Raw genomic sequence first — 17,307 nt, forward strand, 5'->3', positions numbered from 1 at the left:
CCAGTTAATGCTGATAGTTTTTCTAGCAAGGGTGTAGAATGCATTAATTTCCAATAATATCAGATAAATGAGATGTTACTGTATGTGACCTCAAATACTCTTTGAAATTTGAAATTAAAACATACTACTCATGTAAGTTGGTAAGTCTATGTTACATACAATTTGTTCACTTTGGAAATAAGGAAATAGCATTATAATAAATAAGTTTTAAAATATGAGACATATAGGAGGGAAATAGATAGTAATGCATTATTCAATCTTTCAACCATATAATAAGCGTGCATGAGAGAAGTTTAATGAAATCTGAACTTGGTCAATACTGTGCAAAATTTGAGGTGAGCTACATCTATAAAACACTAAGTCATACTCAATAAAATTCTGAATTCTCTTAAATGATATTGTTTCATTCTTTTTACATCTGCAGAGACTGCAACACACAAGGCAAGTTTTGGGGATTTTTTTCTGAAAGGATATTTTGTTTTCATTTTTGTTAATGGTAAAACACTGTGCTTTGTTCAATGGCGAAAAATCAAGACTGTGTTCTTTGATAAAAAAATGGACCCAGGTGATCATTTTCTGGTCTGCACTTTATACACATAAATATTATGTGCATTACAATATTTTATAAATAAATTGGAGCTGGGAGAAGTGAAATACTATAATACATTTGAAGCTATGGATTTACAGTCTTTATTGGTACTTCACATATTATATAAATTCTTTACCTTGCCAAATTCCTTTATACTCAGTTAATAAAATATTATGTTCAGTGACATTAATGTGAGACTTCTCTGATCTTTCTGTACCTTCCATACTGAAATTGTGGTTCTAGATGCATTGTTGCCTATTTGATCCTTTCTTACCTCAGGAAGCTTTTGCTCTGATGCTCCAAATAATTATTTAACTTCAAATGGCTACACTAAATTGCCTATTATGTTTGGTATGGATAGAGTGTTTACAGAGTGTGTGGAGGGGAGGGGTGCATACCAGAGAAAATTGTAAATGATATTTATAAAAGAGATATGACTTCAAGTGTTGTTTTAAAGGTCAACATATACATATGTAAAAATTTGAAAAACTTTCTATTGGACAATAAGGAAAATAGGTTAATGATTCTAAATAATATGTAGAAGATTCCCACATCAACTATCACTTTGTAATTCAATCTTTCATTTAAAAAATCAGGATGGTATAGACAGCAACTGTATAAACCCATTACCTGCAAAATCCTCTAATAAAAATTTTCCCCATTTTTTATGAAAAATAAAATTACATGTACCAAAACAAGTTCCATGAAGCTAGAAATGAGGAGTAATCTATGTTAATCAACAAAATATAAATGATTATTTAGTAAATTATTTCTTGTTTATTAAAAAGAAAAAAAAATTCAAGGCCCAACAAAACAGCTAAATGTTTAAATGATGTTATATAGTGAATTGAGGGTTTGTCCAAAAAGATATTTGGGAAGAACAATTAATTGATCCAAATGTGAGTGCAAATCTGTCTCTTTTTTTTTTTTTTTTTTAACTTTTATTTATTCAAATCTGTCTCTTTTTAAACTTTAAAGCCTATTGTTCAAAGTTTTAGCTTGTGTGCATGATGTAAATCCCATATGTTGTTTTCTCAGTGACAATAAAAAGTGCAGTTTATTAAAAACTGAAGTAAAAATTAAAATAACTTTTAAAAAAATCAGTCACAGCTTTGTCATTGGTATATGGAGGTTGTTCCAGGGACCCATCCAAAGCTCCTCGTTGTCTGACTGCATGTGGTCACTATGGAATTCCAGAGCCTCCTTGATGTTCTTACCATCAACCACATACTCCTGTTCAACTGTGCTTTTCAGCCTGTTCCCCAAAGGCTTCACTGCTGTACTGTCAGTTCCCACGTGGCAAGGGGCAAACGTAACCAGAGTTGGTCTAGTGTTCATTTTTTCAGTAGAAAATGGCCCCTTCGATAATGTGTTCAGGGGGACATTCTCCTCATGTGTCACTGCCAACTTGTCTAGTTTCTTAAAGTGCCTCCCCAGTCGAACAGGGGAAGTAACTTTTAAGCTATCGGTGAGGCAGGCACGGCGGGTTCTCACCACAGAGCCATTCTGTGAGATGTATATATTGCCATTGATATTACTGTGGATATTAGGATTGTAAAGACGGTTTCTCTGACATTCAGGGGCACTGTCTTCTCCAGTTGAGCTACTTTCATACTCTCGATCAACAACTAACTTGATCATTCTTTTTCTTGCCCACTGTCAAAATACAAAAGCATGAATCATTATCAAAGGAATTAAAAGGGTAAATATTACGAGTGCAAAATTCAAAACCTTTGACAGAAAGCTATCAAAAGTAATAACTCAAGAGGTAGAGGGAAGAACCTTTTTATTAACATCAGTTTCTTTTCCATAAATTCTTCATTGGTTTGAAAGTTTAATAACTTCTGAAGAAAGTTGCTGGATTAGAAAGTAGACATTTCAGGAAATACTTATACTTTTTTTAGATCAAATTACTGCTATACCATAAAAAAACCTATATTGGTTATATTTAAGAATCTGATCCATTGTTTGACAGTTGCTATACTCTTCAGGAAAGTTAAATTGAAAGGAACACTCAGCATAATTAGTATATTCTGTTCATGCTAATACTTTCATTCTTAATATTTTAAAGATATTTTTAAACCTATGATATTCTAATTCTTAATTAATCCACAATTAGTAGCCAAACTTTTTGTATAATTTAATGCATTTATTCACTTGAAGCATCCTGGTTTTCTGGGTCATCTTATTTAAATATATGTTAACTTAAAAGAAAGTATCTTCCCATCGTGCACAATTTATTTTGTAATACACAAAACAGAAAGCTAATGACTGTAAATTTTCCTTTAGTAAGCAACTGGAACAAATGGAAATTTTCACAAATTTATTTTTCTTTTACCAATCCACATTAAAAATGACAAGGTGCAAAAGTTAAAAAAAATGCTTGGTTATTCTCAAAATAGTACTGCATTTTTGGGATATGTGAACTACCAACATGCTGCACTAAGTAAGCCATGATTTTGGGTTTCCAGATATATACTTCAAAATTATTGTTACTTACCCAGAAAAAAATTTATAATTGTTGCAATTCATTTTTTTTCTAAATCCACTTCAATTCCTACCCACAATAGAAAGGAAATGATAACTTTTAATTTTTAAATTTTATATCATTTAACTTCTAATATTTGAAAGTGCCAGCGACAAACCTAATTGAACACATTCATGATATTTTTGATAATATGATTGCCAGCTGAAATGTACATATATGCAAAAGTAGACTTGTAGAGATGTCATTTGTTGCAGCTTGTCCTAAGGATTTGAGATGATATAAAAACCATACATATTCATATAATCCATTCCAATAGTCAGAGCATCACTGGCAATACATAATGCCACATTGCATTAACAGAAATCACACTATGAAATATTATATACTGAGTAACTAACTGATTGCATGTCATCTGAATTACTAATATAGGAAAGATCAGTCAGATTTATCCTTATATATTTTAATATACAAATCTATTTGGATAGCATATATATTCACTTCTCTGGCATACTTCTAAATTTTAAGTCAGATAAAAATCATGATCAATTTCCTCCCCTTCAAGTGTCATTTCAGAGAACACACAGAAGGCACTGCACACAAGAGCACTCATCACTGCAAAACTTTCACCTACTGTGATCTCTTTTAAAGTGCTGTGTTGTAACCTTCTGAGTTTGCTCCTGGAGACTTCTTTTGGTTTGCTCGCTTGCTTGGGTCATGCTCTGGCACCTGAAAGCCCCAAGGACCTCCAGACTGACTTTCGCTAGTACTGCTACCACTACTAGATTCTGACTCCTCCTCACTTTCCACACCTCCTTCCACCAAAGCTGATTCTGCACTGCCCTCCTCAGTGATGTCTTGAGATTCAAGGTCTGTGGGTTCTTCCACAGGCGCCAGCTCGCTTTCCTGTCCTTCTGTTGGGCGTTCCTCTTCTTCCATCTTCAGTTTTTCTGGCTCTTCAGGTGGCCTCTCTTTTCTACCTTTGACTTCCTTGACCTCTTCAACAATAGGTCTTCTTCTTGCAAGAAAAATGTTCTTCCTTGCCTTTTCTCCTTCTGACTCCGTGGATTCTGACTCTTCTGATTCAGGGGTAGAACTTTCTTCCTCCTCAGAGGGTGTCTCTGATTCAGACTCCTCTTCTGTAGTCTCAGACTCACTGAACTCAGATTCCTCTTCACTGTACTCAGTATAGTCGCTTGAGGATTCCTCCTCCGATTCTACAGTGCTTTCTGTAGCTTCCTCTTGGTCCAGAGTTAGTTTCAAATAATCTTTATCTTCTTCCTCAAGGCGTCTCTGCCACTCTTCATCCTCAAGGTCGACGATGCCTCTTCTATCAGCGAGTCCTCTAACTTTCTTAAAAATCATGGGGAATATCCTGGCTCTCTTCCACGTCGTGTATGTTGGCTCAGCTGCTGGTGGCTTTTCAATAGTGACAACTACTTCTTCCTCCTCACTAGGCTCTCTAATTTCAACTTTTGGTTTTTTAACTTTCTTTGCCTTTTCCTGAAAATTATGAAAATGCAATTGACGTGTCAGCTAGGGAATAGTTATGATGTGACCTTGTCCCACATAAGTTAAGCAAGAGTGAATGTTCAGGATGATAGCTTCATGCAAGTTATAAAACTGGTTTCGGAGAACATCACACAATTCCCTACGGTTTATCTCCACTGCATATAGACAGAAGGTGATCAAGGAAATGTAAATTATTTTATTTTAGCTTATACCTTATAATACCAAAATTTAATGCTTTCTCATTTTTTCTTATTCAAAATGTATTTTGCACCTTAGATCAAAGGAGAAAGAAAGAAATTAATCATTACCTCTTCTCTCTCCCATCCTTAGACTTTGATTAATAGTTTTATGTATTTGCTTTAACAAAATTTTAAGCAATCAGGAAATTATGATAGCCTATCTGAATAGCTAATGTAAAATCTGACTATTTTTAAAATTTTGAACAGGGTAAAACTACAGTGACATTAAAATGTTTTTCTTTAAAATTTTTGGATAAGTATTCCAAATAAATATTTCAGGTAAGGTATAAGAATCTGATATAAATGAATTATGGTAATTTAAACTTAAACGATGTAATTCCATTAAGAATACTGGTGGTGTTATTTTCCTCTTATAATTAAAAGATGAAGATTGCACTTTTTCATGATTTTTAGGTTTTCCAGACAATGTGGGAACATTGGGTTTGCAAAATACGTTTTAACATATTTGATTATAATATCTTTATGGAATAACATTTAGGATTTTATGAAATATAAATTTTATTGTGGCTTTATTCTGACTGTTTAATATTTTATAGAAAGAAATAAACATATAAAATTAATTACTTTCTATAGACAAAGCAATGGAATGGTTAGTCTTATTAAATTTCTATGGAAAACAAGTACAAAGTGAATCAGATTTCTGATTTTTGAAATGTTTTGTAGCCTGCTATTCAAATAGGGCTAAAATATGATTCTTGGAATATTAATATCACATAAAAAATTACAGTAATTACCTCTTCCTCCTCATATTCCTCCTCAGCTTCACCAACCACCTCACCATATTCCTCTTGTCCAGTTGGTGGTAACAGACGACGGCGACTTCCATATTGAGGCATTTCATACCTGTAACAGAAACTTACAACTTTAAACATTTTTTCACTTGATCTCCATAACTGTGACTGATCTCTGTTTTCTTCTTTTTCTTCATCATTCAATCAACAGATATTTATACAGCACCTATTCGGCTCCTTGTAAACTAGTTATAAAATCATAGAGAAAGAACTACAACCTGATGACCAATGACTTTTGCCATAATGGTACCCTGGAATAACAAGAAAAAGAGTTATTTCAGATTTAAGTTTTAGGAGAGACTAAAGAGAAAGAGAAAAAAATATTTTTCTTTGACTAACTGAAGAATTTAGGGCACCAAATAGGTTGTTTCCAAAACTTTGATAGCTTATTCCGAACATAAACTCTCTAAGTTTATAGTAAAGATCTGCTTCAAATATATAATGGTCTTTATTTTTCTCTACTGTATATTTAGAAAGCAGTTAACTTATGTGTGTAGAACTGACTTTTGAAATGCTTATTACTGGATTCTAAAGTATGTTTTCTTCTTAATTTCTCTTGGGCAAATCTTGAGGCTAATTGGTTAGATAAAATGTTAAATATCTCGTATGAAAGAAATGGTGAATTCAGGAATTGAGCAAACATGTTTGACTTCTATTTCTCTTTTAAATAATTTGAATAATTTTATTACATTTTTCAAGTTGTAGGCAATATCAAACAGAACATCAAAACAGAATTCAATATGGAAAAATGGTTAAACTTGATTGAAACTAAATCTAGATACATAACTCATTTTCAAACATGAAACTGATGAAATGACATTCATAAAAATGCTAGTAATAATAATCATTTAATAACACTTTATTCATAAAAATGTTAAGATACTGGATAAAAAATCTGAAGAGGTACCCATGCTCATAACTGTAATAATCTTGTCCATATTCCTGGCCAGGATCAATTCCAGACTCCATGGATAACTCCTATTATTCAGAAAGAGAAATTGCATTTGAAAATAAATTCTTATCACATTTCAGCTCAAAGTCAGATTTCCAGACCTAGTATTTGAAGACTCAAAGCACTGCTGCCAAAATAACTTTAATTACAAATGTTAAACATATTCAAATATATATATATGTGTGTATATATATATATATAAAACATGAAATTAAGTTATGCTATTAGAACTGAGGAGGGGGAAAGTAAATTCTGTCTAATGGTAAATCTGCTGAAGATTACAGATAAGCATATCATTTGTTCTTAGATAATTTTTAAAACTATAAATAGACAGTTAATATTTCAATCTATTTAACATATTATTAATAGATTTTAGCCTTGAAGAAAATTTAACATTATCTTCAGCACTGTGTCATCATCCTGATAACAATTTTCGAGTATCTAGGGCTCCTCCATTCATTAAAAGCTATTCTGAAGGAAGGACCTGAAAATAATCATTTATACATTAATAAAAAATGTGCTAATGTGTGATATATCCCAAGGATATCTACATTTTAAAACATACTGCTAATTCTGAATTTAATTCTTTTCTTTTAAAGAAATTTCTCAGACAATAGGGCCTATCAAGATTTCCAGTTTTAAATTCCAGACAATACTGATTTTTGTCACTCTACACTTATGGAAAGATATTTTTCCTGAGACATACATAAAGAACTAGCTTTAAATAACTATTAAATTCTATTTCACTATGTTTCCCTCTTTAATTCTATTTTAACATTTAAATAAGTTGAACCACCAAGGATTAACCAAATTAATTTGCAATGAAGTAAGAAAAGGGAAAGAAAAATTATAGGTATCCACAGGAAAACTAGTGGATACTGATTTCTCAGATCATCTACTATTTATAAGAACCAATTTTGTTGATCCAGGTATAATATGAGTCAGGGGAAAAAGTCCTCTGTGGACAGTAATATTTAAAACGTGTGGAAATTCACTCACTTGTGCTTTGTTTGGCAAACATCATTTTTAAAAAGTGATTACTTGCCCAAATTCTAATCAGAAAATGCTATAAAAAATCACTGTTTTGATTTCTCTCAAAAAATAAAAAAGATGGCAACACTGGGCTCATATTTTTACATGCCATGATTTTAGTTGGTGGTACTACTCCTTACAGCAATCATATTCTCTCCTTGTTACTGCTCTGTTCTCAACCAGATTACTTTACATCTATACCCATCTGCTCTCTTTTTATACACTGAGTAAACTCTGTTCATTTACATTGCTTCCCTAGATTTTTATAAGTTTGCAATCCCTCTACTAAATGTACTATCTGATGAATTTTCAGTTTCAAATACTTCATGAATTAACTGCAAAGGAATCCAATTTTGATGTTAAAATGGATTCAGTTTACCCACAAGACTAACTAAAAGTAAAAATACACACACACACACACACACACACACACACACACACACGAGGGTGAGTCAAAAATTATCCTCACTCTGGCTGTAGAATTTATTTTAATTAACTTTTAGAAAAGACAAATACATCATTTTTCAACATAATCTCCTTGCTTTTCAATACACTTTGTCCATCTGTCAACAAGCTTTCATATTCCCTCATTAAAAAATTTTAGGCTGAGCTGTGAGCCATGAATGTACCTCTGTCTTCACTTCTTCATCAGAAGTGAATCTTCATCCTCATAGGGCTGCTTTCAGTGACCAAACAAGTGAAAGTCCAATGGAGCAAGATCAGGACTATAGGGAGGTTGCTTTAACACCTCAAAATGAAATAATCCATGACCGAGTTAGATTTCGAAAAGTCTGTGCAAGATGGGTACCAAAACAACTCATGGAGGAGCATAAACAGAAGCATCTGGATATCTACAAAAAAGATGTGGACCGATACTCTAAGGAAGGTGAAAGTTTCTTAAAGAGAATCATTACTGGTGATGAGACATGGATTCATCACTACAAGCCTTAGAGTAAACAGCAGAGTATGGAATGGAAACATCCTCAATTGCCCACCAAGAAAAAGTTCAAAAGTCAACCACTAGCTGGAAAATTGATGCTTACAGTTTTCTGGGATTCTCAAGGGCCAGTATTGGAATATTATGAGGAAAAAGGTTCAACAATCAACAGTGCTTGTTACAGTGAGATGCTTATTAAAGAGTTGAAGCCTAAACTTTGAATTAAACACAGAGGACTGCTATCCAAGGGTGTTGTGATCTTGCATGACAATGCACATCTGCACACTTCTGCCCACTCTGTCGACACTCTGCAAAAACTTCACTTTGACATGTTAAAGCGTCCTCCCTATAGCCTTGATCTTGCTCCATTGGACTTTCACCTGATTGGTCCCCTGAAAGCATCCTATGAGGACGAAAATTCACTTCTGATGAAAAAGTGAAGACAGAGGTGCATTCGTGGCTTGCAGCTCAGCCTAAAACATTTTTTACTGAGGGAATATGAAAGCTTGTTGACAGGTGGACAAAGTGTATTGAAAAGCAGGGAGATTATGTTGAAAAATGATGTATTTGTCTTTTCTAAAAGTTAATTAAAATAAATTCTACAGCCAGAGTGCGGATAATTTTTGACTCACCCTCATAGATCAGCAATACCATGTTGTGGCAGGGACACAGAGTTCTCATACACTTCTGGAGAGATTACAAACTAGCAAAACCATTTGGGAAATGTTTTGGAATAATACTAAAGTCAAATATATGCATCTCTCTCCGCAGAAATTCAATTTAGTTCAGTCTATGTGCCCAACATAAATATGTAAAATTGTGCACCAAATTACATAATTTGTAAAGCCCCAAACTGGAACTGATGCAAAAGTCCATGAGATAAACATGCTACTACATTACACACCAGAGATGAATCTCCCCAATAGAATGATGAGCAAAAGAATAAATGAAACATGACTCTATATTATTCTATTTACATAAACTTCAAAAACAGACAAACCAATCTGGGTGTTAGAAGCCAGGAGAAAAGTTTTCAAATAGCAGTGATCACACTTAGGAAAAACCTCACTGGCTACAATATTTCTACTGAGCAATACACAGCTATATTTAGAAAGAAGCAAATCTTGCCATTAGTGATGACAATATGAAATGAACCTTGAGGGCACTATGCTAAGTGAAACAAGCCAGACAAAGAGATACAAATACTGTATGGTATTACTTATATGTGGAATCTAAAAATAATAAAAACAAATTAAAAATCAAACTCATAGAAACAGAGTAGAAAAAGTGTTTGCTGAGTGAAGGAAATAGGGAGAGGTTGGTGAAAGTGTACAAATTATCAGCTATAAGATAAATACAGTCTGAGCATCTAATATAAAACATGGTGACTACGGTTGATAACACTGTAGTGGGGGCTTTCTTGGTAGCACAGTGGTTAAGAATCCACTTGCCAATGCAGGGGACACGGGTTCAATCCCTGGTCCAGGAAGATCCCACATGTCGTGGAGCAACTAAGCCCATGCGACACAACTACTGAGCCTGTGCTCTAGAGTCCGCGAGCCACAGCTATTGAGCTCGTGTGCCAAAACTACTGAAGTCCATGTGACTAGAGCCTGTGCTCTCCACCAAGAAAAGCCACTGCAATGGGAAGCCCACACACCACAACAAAGAGTAGTTCCTGCTTGCCGCAACTAGAGAAAGCCCATATGCAGCAACGAAGGCCCAAAACAGCCAATAAATAAATAAATAAATAAATAAATAAATAAAATTAAAAAAAGGCAACAGGACTACAATTTGAACATTTAAAAAGAAAACCTGTACTATGTGACTGAAATTTGCTAAGAAGGTACAACTTAAATGTTCTCACACACAAAAAATTTTTTAAAAGATAAATATGTGAGGATGGATGTATTGGTCCTTTTACAGTGTACACCTATGTCAAATCACCACAATGTACACTTAAAATATCTTAAAATTTAGTTTGTCACTTATACCTCAATAAAGCTGAAACTAAATATATGTATTAAATATTTATCTTGGTAAAAAAAAGTTAGGTGAGTGGTTGGGGAAAGGAGAAATAATATCTGAGTGCTGACATGGAGGGGCTTCTGGAGAGTTAGTAGGGCATGAGCACCCTGTAAAAATTCTTTTTACTGAACAATATTTTATGTCTGAAGTTTTGTTTCAAAAAAATGTTTATTAGAGGAAAAAGGTGTGAAATGAAGTCAATTGAGACCAATAAGAAATTGGGACAAAGCTAAAGTCTAAATTTGACTTATTCAAATTGAATGCTTTAAAAAATACATGTTTCATATTGGTAGGCTTAGACTTTTGAGGCATCCAAAACCCAATGTAATTTTACTGGTTTAAATAAGGCAAATAAGTCTTAGAAGTAATAACTACTTGGCCAATGCATGTTTAATCTAATACATTGGGACACTGAGCAAAGACTGCCAAATGATTTTGAAGTTGAAATCTAAATGTCCATCAATGGAAGAATGTGTAAAGAAAATGTAGTACATAACAGAGTATTATTCAGCCTTAAAGAAAAAGTCTTGCCATAAGCTACCACAGGGATGAAACTTGAGAACTGTGCTAAGTGAAATAAGCCAGTCACAGAAGGACAAATGCTGCATGATTCCACTTACACACGGTATCTAAAATAGTCAATCTCATAGAAACAGAAAGTAAAATGATGGTTGCCAGGGGATGGGAAGAGGGGGAAATGTGGAGTTGCTATGTAACGGGTACAGTTTCAGTTAAGCAAGATGGAAAACTTTAGAGATTACTGTGAGGCATTGTGCTTACAGCTAACAATACTATATATTGTACACTTAAAAATTTGAGGAAAGATCTCAAGTTATGTGTTCTTACAACATTTAAAAAAAGGTTTTGAAGTTGAATTCTAATAACTTTTGGCAATAATGAAAAATATTTATGGAAACAATGTGACTGAGTGGATTTCAGATTTTAAAATAATCAATTTTCTTTATAGACACGTACTTTTCTTTTTCCCTGAACGGTAAATGAAACTCAGCTCTTGTTAGTTACAATATATATCTGGCATCAAATGACTTTAAATATATAATAGAAGGATAGAAGTAACAGGGAATGAACCCAGGAAACTCAACCATAGATTTAACCAGTCACTTTATAGTCTGTAGGGAGAGATAGGTGCTAGTAGAAGGGACTACTATGAAGGGTCCCTCTTGGATACTTATACCACCCATTAGACAGAGCATCATCTCCAGAAAAAAAAGGAGGAAGGACTTGGTGATTAAGATCCTTAGGCTGGCCTGAAAAAACAGTGGAATGTTGGCCTTTTTTGCTGTTCCACACAGTCCCTGTTGCCATCCCCTTAGCAGGTGAATCCTAGAGTTTAGAGAATCATGCTAAGTAGATTACTAAATGTGGTTTTAAGGGCAGATCAAATGCTTAATATTATTTTTAAAATTCATTTTTGCTGACTACACAGAGAAGACATAAAATTAACCTAGTATCTTATTGACCGAAGCATAAGCATTTATACTGATGCAAACAAAACAAGAAAAATAACTATCATTTACTGAATTTCTTTCCACTGCGTTCCAGTTGCTGAGCTAGGAGCTTATATATTAAATATTACTGCCAACATGATGCTTAGGAGGATACATAGCTTGACTAAGGCCTTGCATCCAGTAACTGGCATTTGGATTTTAACTCTGAGTTATCAGATTCAACAATTTATTGAGAAGGCTCCATGGAAATTTTTGATAGAATTTATAAAAGTTGAATATTCTTGTCACTCAACCCCTTGATTTGGGGGAGTAAATTCTAAGCACCAAATGCCTGTCTTTAGCGAAGTTAAGATTCTGTTGTTGAGAAATAGGAATAAAGGGAATAATTTTTTTAAATGAAGTTTATAGAATACTAAATTTTCTAAAGTAAGGAGATATTTAAAATTAACATTAATTTATTGTTTTTTTGACTTTAGTAAGTATATATGAATAATAAAAATGATATGCATTTATTATATAACTCCAAATATTTTTTTTCTCATTGCAGAAGAAAATCTCATAGGCATTTTAAAATAGACATGTGCCCAAAGGCAGTATTTTGAATCACATTTCAATGGTTAAAGTCTGTTTATCATAACCCAATTTCTACCTTTGTTATTTCAGCACAGATGTCAGCATTCTTTCTTCAGACTTTGCCTAACCTAAATATAACCTCAAGAACAGTTCTGATGAATCTAGATTCACTAAGACAAGTGACAGATCAGGTTCATGACTCACCTCATTTAATGATTTCTTGTTTTTAATAGGAACAAAGGTCTTATATATCTAATTCCCAAAGAATGAAGCTAAAAATTTGGAATTTCAGTCACCAGAAAACAGCAGGGAGGTGACTTGCTTGCTTATTTGCTTATTTGTTTTACTTTAAAACCACCTCTTCTCTCTCTTGTAAAATTATGCCATGCTGGGAGCTACCCACTCTGTGCACATGTAAGATGGGCCTCGAAGTCACATAAAATATTGTGAAGACTCAGTGAAGACTGAAAAGAAAAAGAAAATTGATACCTCTGGTTTAAGAAGAGAAGGCCTCAGCAGTTGTTGTTGCTGCCAAAGGAAATTAAAATAGAAAAAAGTTTAGAAAATAATTCAGGTGGAAAAAGTAGATTATGATTGAAAAGAGAGAAAAAAAGGCCACAGCTTAAAACTGGTTACCTTAGGATATGATTTATTATTCATGTGAATAAAGCTACTAACAGCATTAAATAATATTTTGACTATTTACATTAAAACATAATTAATTAATTAGTGTGCCTTAATTTCATGTTTTAATTAACATCAAAGTCAATAATCTTAATAAATAAAAATCTACAAATAACTTTTTGGTGTCAGCTTCAGAGTACAGAGTCATTTATGGTTCTGAAGCACTTTAAGTGTCACACAATTCTTTTTAGCAAATTTAACCTTGTTTTAAATTGCCCCTCTTTTTTTCTCCCCAATCACATTATATATAATCAGGTTCATTAGGAAGAAGGGTAGGGCACACAAAATAATTATATGGTTGTAATATATTCATCATTATATTTAAGACATTCTCCCCATTTTTCTTTTTACCAAAATGTGGATTGCTTGAATTCAAGCATTAAGCATGTTTTCATAAATTCTTTTTTGATTAAGGGAATTGTCCTTCCTCAGTTTTTGCAGAGATCACTTCCCACTGCATCCCCACCCCGATTTCATCCATATTAAAAAAAAAAAACCACACAGTCTCTATTGATCTGTTTCATAATTTATACTTTTAACCAGATGAAAACAAGATACACAATTCAAATGTTGGCTTCTCAACTCTTGAAGGAAACAGTTATACAACATAAATCTTACAGCAGGCATTGGAGGAGTAGGCAGAGAAGTTCACGGAGATAATCCTAATGATGAACCAACTGTGTGAAATGGCCAATAGGACAACTATTTGAATGAAGGGATAGATTTTCCATGGTACAGATGTTAGTGAGTTAGTGTAGTTAAGGCATCCACTTAAGGGGGTAGAAAGTTGAAGCTACAGATATTCTGATTCAATCTGTTAGCTGTTATAATTATTACTGAAAATCAGTTTTTCTTAAATGCATTCATTTTGATTTCCAACTAATCTAGAATTTATGGATTCTAAACTGTTAGCCAGTTAGGTCATATGTTTATTTCATTCTCTTAACTGAAGAGCTATATATTAAACCATACTAAATTCTCAGTGATTCATTGATAGCACCACTAACAGTGTGGTTCACCAAACACCATTGGCCAGAATGCTCAGTATCTTCTCTGTAGACTGAAAGTTAGATTAACACAAAGAAAAGCCATAGCTTTCTAATAGTCTGATTTGTTTTTAACTCTTCAAAAGCTCAAGCTCAAATGTGGTGGGAATGAGCCTTGGACTGATTAAAAAAAAAAAAAACTTTCTAAATTAGAAATAATTTCTAGATTAGATTTGTAGCCTTAGAAAGATAAATTTGGGGGAATGTCACAATAATGAGTGATAATAATTCAGGAAAAGATAAATTTATCTTTGAAAAGGTGAGCAGTTGATCTTTGTTCACCCATTGAATAATAGACTTAAAACCCCAAGACAAAGAAGCAACAAATATACAAGAAAATAAATAGCAAAACACACGTTTTGTTAAAATAAAGGAAAATACCCTAGTTTTGAAAGAATGTAAATCAGTCCTGCCTATAACATAAATACTGTCCTAGTAAGCTTGATGTAACATAACACCATTAAGCCCTTACCTCTGATGTATAACCTCTCCTGCAAGGCAGAAATGAAGAAATCAGTATTAAACATCTTGGATTTTCAAATTAAATAGAATTGAAGATAAGGATAATTTAAGAAAATCAGAAAAAAAACTGAGAAGGTAAATTTTTCTAAAAAGTTGTCTCAGTGAGAAATCTATTTTGTGGCAGTATCAAGACAGCAGAATCAAGGTTTCATGCCTACATTATTAAAAGTAATTATCACCCCAGACCCACATTCCAAATGAACACCAAACAATACACAATCTATTTTATCTCAGTGGTATATAATAACACACTTTGACTCTGTTATGATGTTAGATTAAAAATATTCTACATCATGCTTGCCTAAACAATTCTTAATACATATAAGATACTCATTTGGGGAAAAGATATGCTTCATACATGAAAAATATTGGTACAGGACAAAAAAATATCTCCATGACTAGAACATTCTTCCAAATGTTTGTAAGGTTTTTTGTTGTTGTTGTTTGTGTCAATTTATTCTAAAAATAATAAATACAAAATATTGACTAGCCTTTAAAGGTCAATTACATTATTAGACATGAAGTGAAAAAGGTTTTAGAGATGTAATAGCCAAACATTCAATATTACATAAAGATTTATAAAGTTAAATGGACATCAAGTTGCTGAAACATTTGACTGGAGAGGGAAAAAAAAAAAGTATGGAATCTTTTCAATGTTGAATGTTATTAATTATGAAGATTTTTCACTTTTTAGTCATTAAACACTTGACCCAAGGTATAAAACTGGTGCTGTTGATCATGCTATGTGAAATTAATAAACAACCACAATAAATATTTATTATGAAGACTTCCTAAAGTCCAGCAAAACAATCTCTGTAGAAAATTTATTTAAAATACTTCAAGGACTTTACAAGATAAGTCTGCTTATTTGAATGTATCTTAAGTGGGTAAGGCATGTGTTGGTTGAGTGGTAATAATGGTACTATAACGCTTATATGCATATATTGCTGTCAGCAGCTTATTACAATAGTCCTCCCTTATCTGTGTTTTCTCTCTCTGTGGTTTCAGTTACCCACAGTCAACCATGGTCCAAAAACATTAAATGGAAAATTCTGGAAATAAAAAATTTGTAAGTTTTAAATTGCACTCCATTCTGAATAGCATTATGAAACCTCATACCATACTTCTCTGTCCCTTGCAGGATATGAGTAGTCCCTTTGTCCAGTATATCCATGCTGCATACATTACCCATCCATTAGTATAGGGGAAAAAAAGTATATCTAGGTTTGGTGCTATCTGAGGTTTTAGGCATCCACTCGGGGTCTTGCAGGGTGCTTATGTTATATGGTTCTGCCAGTAGGGGAATGATAATCCTAAAGCAATTAGAAGTTTAGATATTTTCAACTTTTACTCAGTTTGTATCTTTTAGAGATATATAGAGTTGAGAGCTCATACTGAGGTTTTAATGACTTTTGAGTCACATACATAATATGAAATATCCAATAAAACCTATATTGCATTTTCAAGGATATTTAAATTGCTTCTTTTCATTAGCAATATTTTCCATAATGTAGGAAATAAAATATCAATAGTTGAACTATACTATTTCCATTAACCTTTTTGTTGCTTTTTATTTGGTTATTTGTATTGTTTGTCATAGCTCAAAGGCGAAAAGTAACTCAGAAAAGGTAAACAACAGAATCGCTACATGTAATCTGTGTGCTTTCAATTAACATGACTTCCTATTGATCCTTATAAAACTATTCATATGATATTGATGCATCGTTTTATGTAGTTTATATCTAATGTGTATTAATTTTTCATTTCACTCCATTTGTATGTATTATTGTTTACCTTAAACAATAAGGAAAATGTATAGTAACCTGTTTATGTCTTTTAATAAGGTAATAATAATTTTGGGGGCACTAATTGGATCATAATAAATGCAAAAGGAAAAAAGGGTATTCTTTTTTTAAAGTTTGGTTGTCAGGTTAATAAAATTTTCAAATCGTAAAAATGTTATGAAAAAGGACAAAAATAATTTAATAAGGCTATACATACCTCATAAAATTGTTATTTGGATTTCTTATATTTCTTTGGTAATTGTTTAGAGATTTCATTATCGAAGAATTCTAAGAAATTATCAAGAAATTTCTTTTACATTCCCAAGAGATTGATGCAAAATAGTATAACCACACACACAAACACACACACACTCACATTAAAGGCTTACACAATTGTGAATAATACCTTGTCAGAGTCCGCCAAATAGCACAAGTTCTCATGCATATGACCAGCTGCCAACAAAAACTCCAACTGAAGTTTTTCAGTGAAAGAGAAAAAAATCATGTTCAAGAACCCCAGGAAAAAAAAATTACTCTTGATTTGGATGAAAAAAATCTGAAGTAGAGGAGCTAAAGAAAATAATTAACTTTACAGATTTTTTATTTGATATTGTTAATTTGGGATGCCAGATCAAATTCTTGA

General features: G+C 32.8%; 1 protein-coding gene across 8 annotated transcripts in view; it reads right to left on the reverse strand.

Moving 5' to 3' along the window:
- Positions 1-1,623: 1,623 nt before the first annotated feature.
- The window catches only part of PCDH15 (protocadherin related 15), a 764,244-nt gene continuing 748,560 nt past the window's right edge, over positions 1,624-17,307 (reverse strand). For 3 of the 8 annotated variants that reach the window (XM_057735541.1, XM_057735542.1, XM_057735543.1), the window contains 2 exons: positions 5,581-5,689; positions 1,624-2,245 (listed from right to left, as the gene is read on the reverse strand). In XM_057735541.1, coding sequence (XP_057591524.1) covers positions 1,694-2,245; positions 5,581-5,689 — 661 coding nt within the window. In that variant the 3' untranslated portion in view covers positions 1,624-1,693. Of the gene's footprint in view, positions 2,246-3,719; positions 4,578-5,580; positions 5,690-6,544; positions 6,616-13,117; positions 13,157-14,830; positions 14,850-17,070; positions 17,137-17,307 lie in introns of those variants that run through there. The other 5 variants (XM_057735536.1, XM_057735537.1, XM_057735538.1 and 2 more) reach the window with 4 other exon arrangements.

The sequence above is a fragment of the Hippopotamus amphibius genome, chromosome 5 (genome assembly GCF_030028045.1).
Source record: "Hippopotamus amphibius kiboko isolate mHipAmp2 chromosome 5, mHipAmp2.hap2, whole genome shotgun sequence".
NCBI classification, from domain to species: domain Eukaryota; kingdom Metazoa; phylum Chordata; class Mammalia; order Artiodactyla; family Hippopotamidae; genus Hippopotamus; species Hippopotamus amphibius.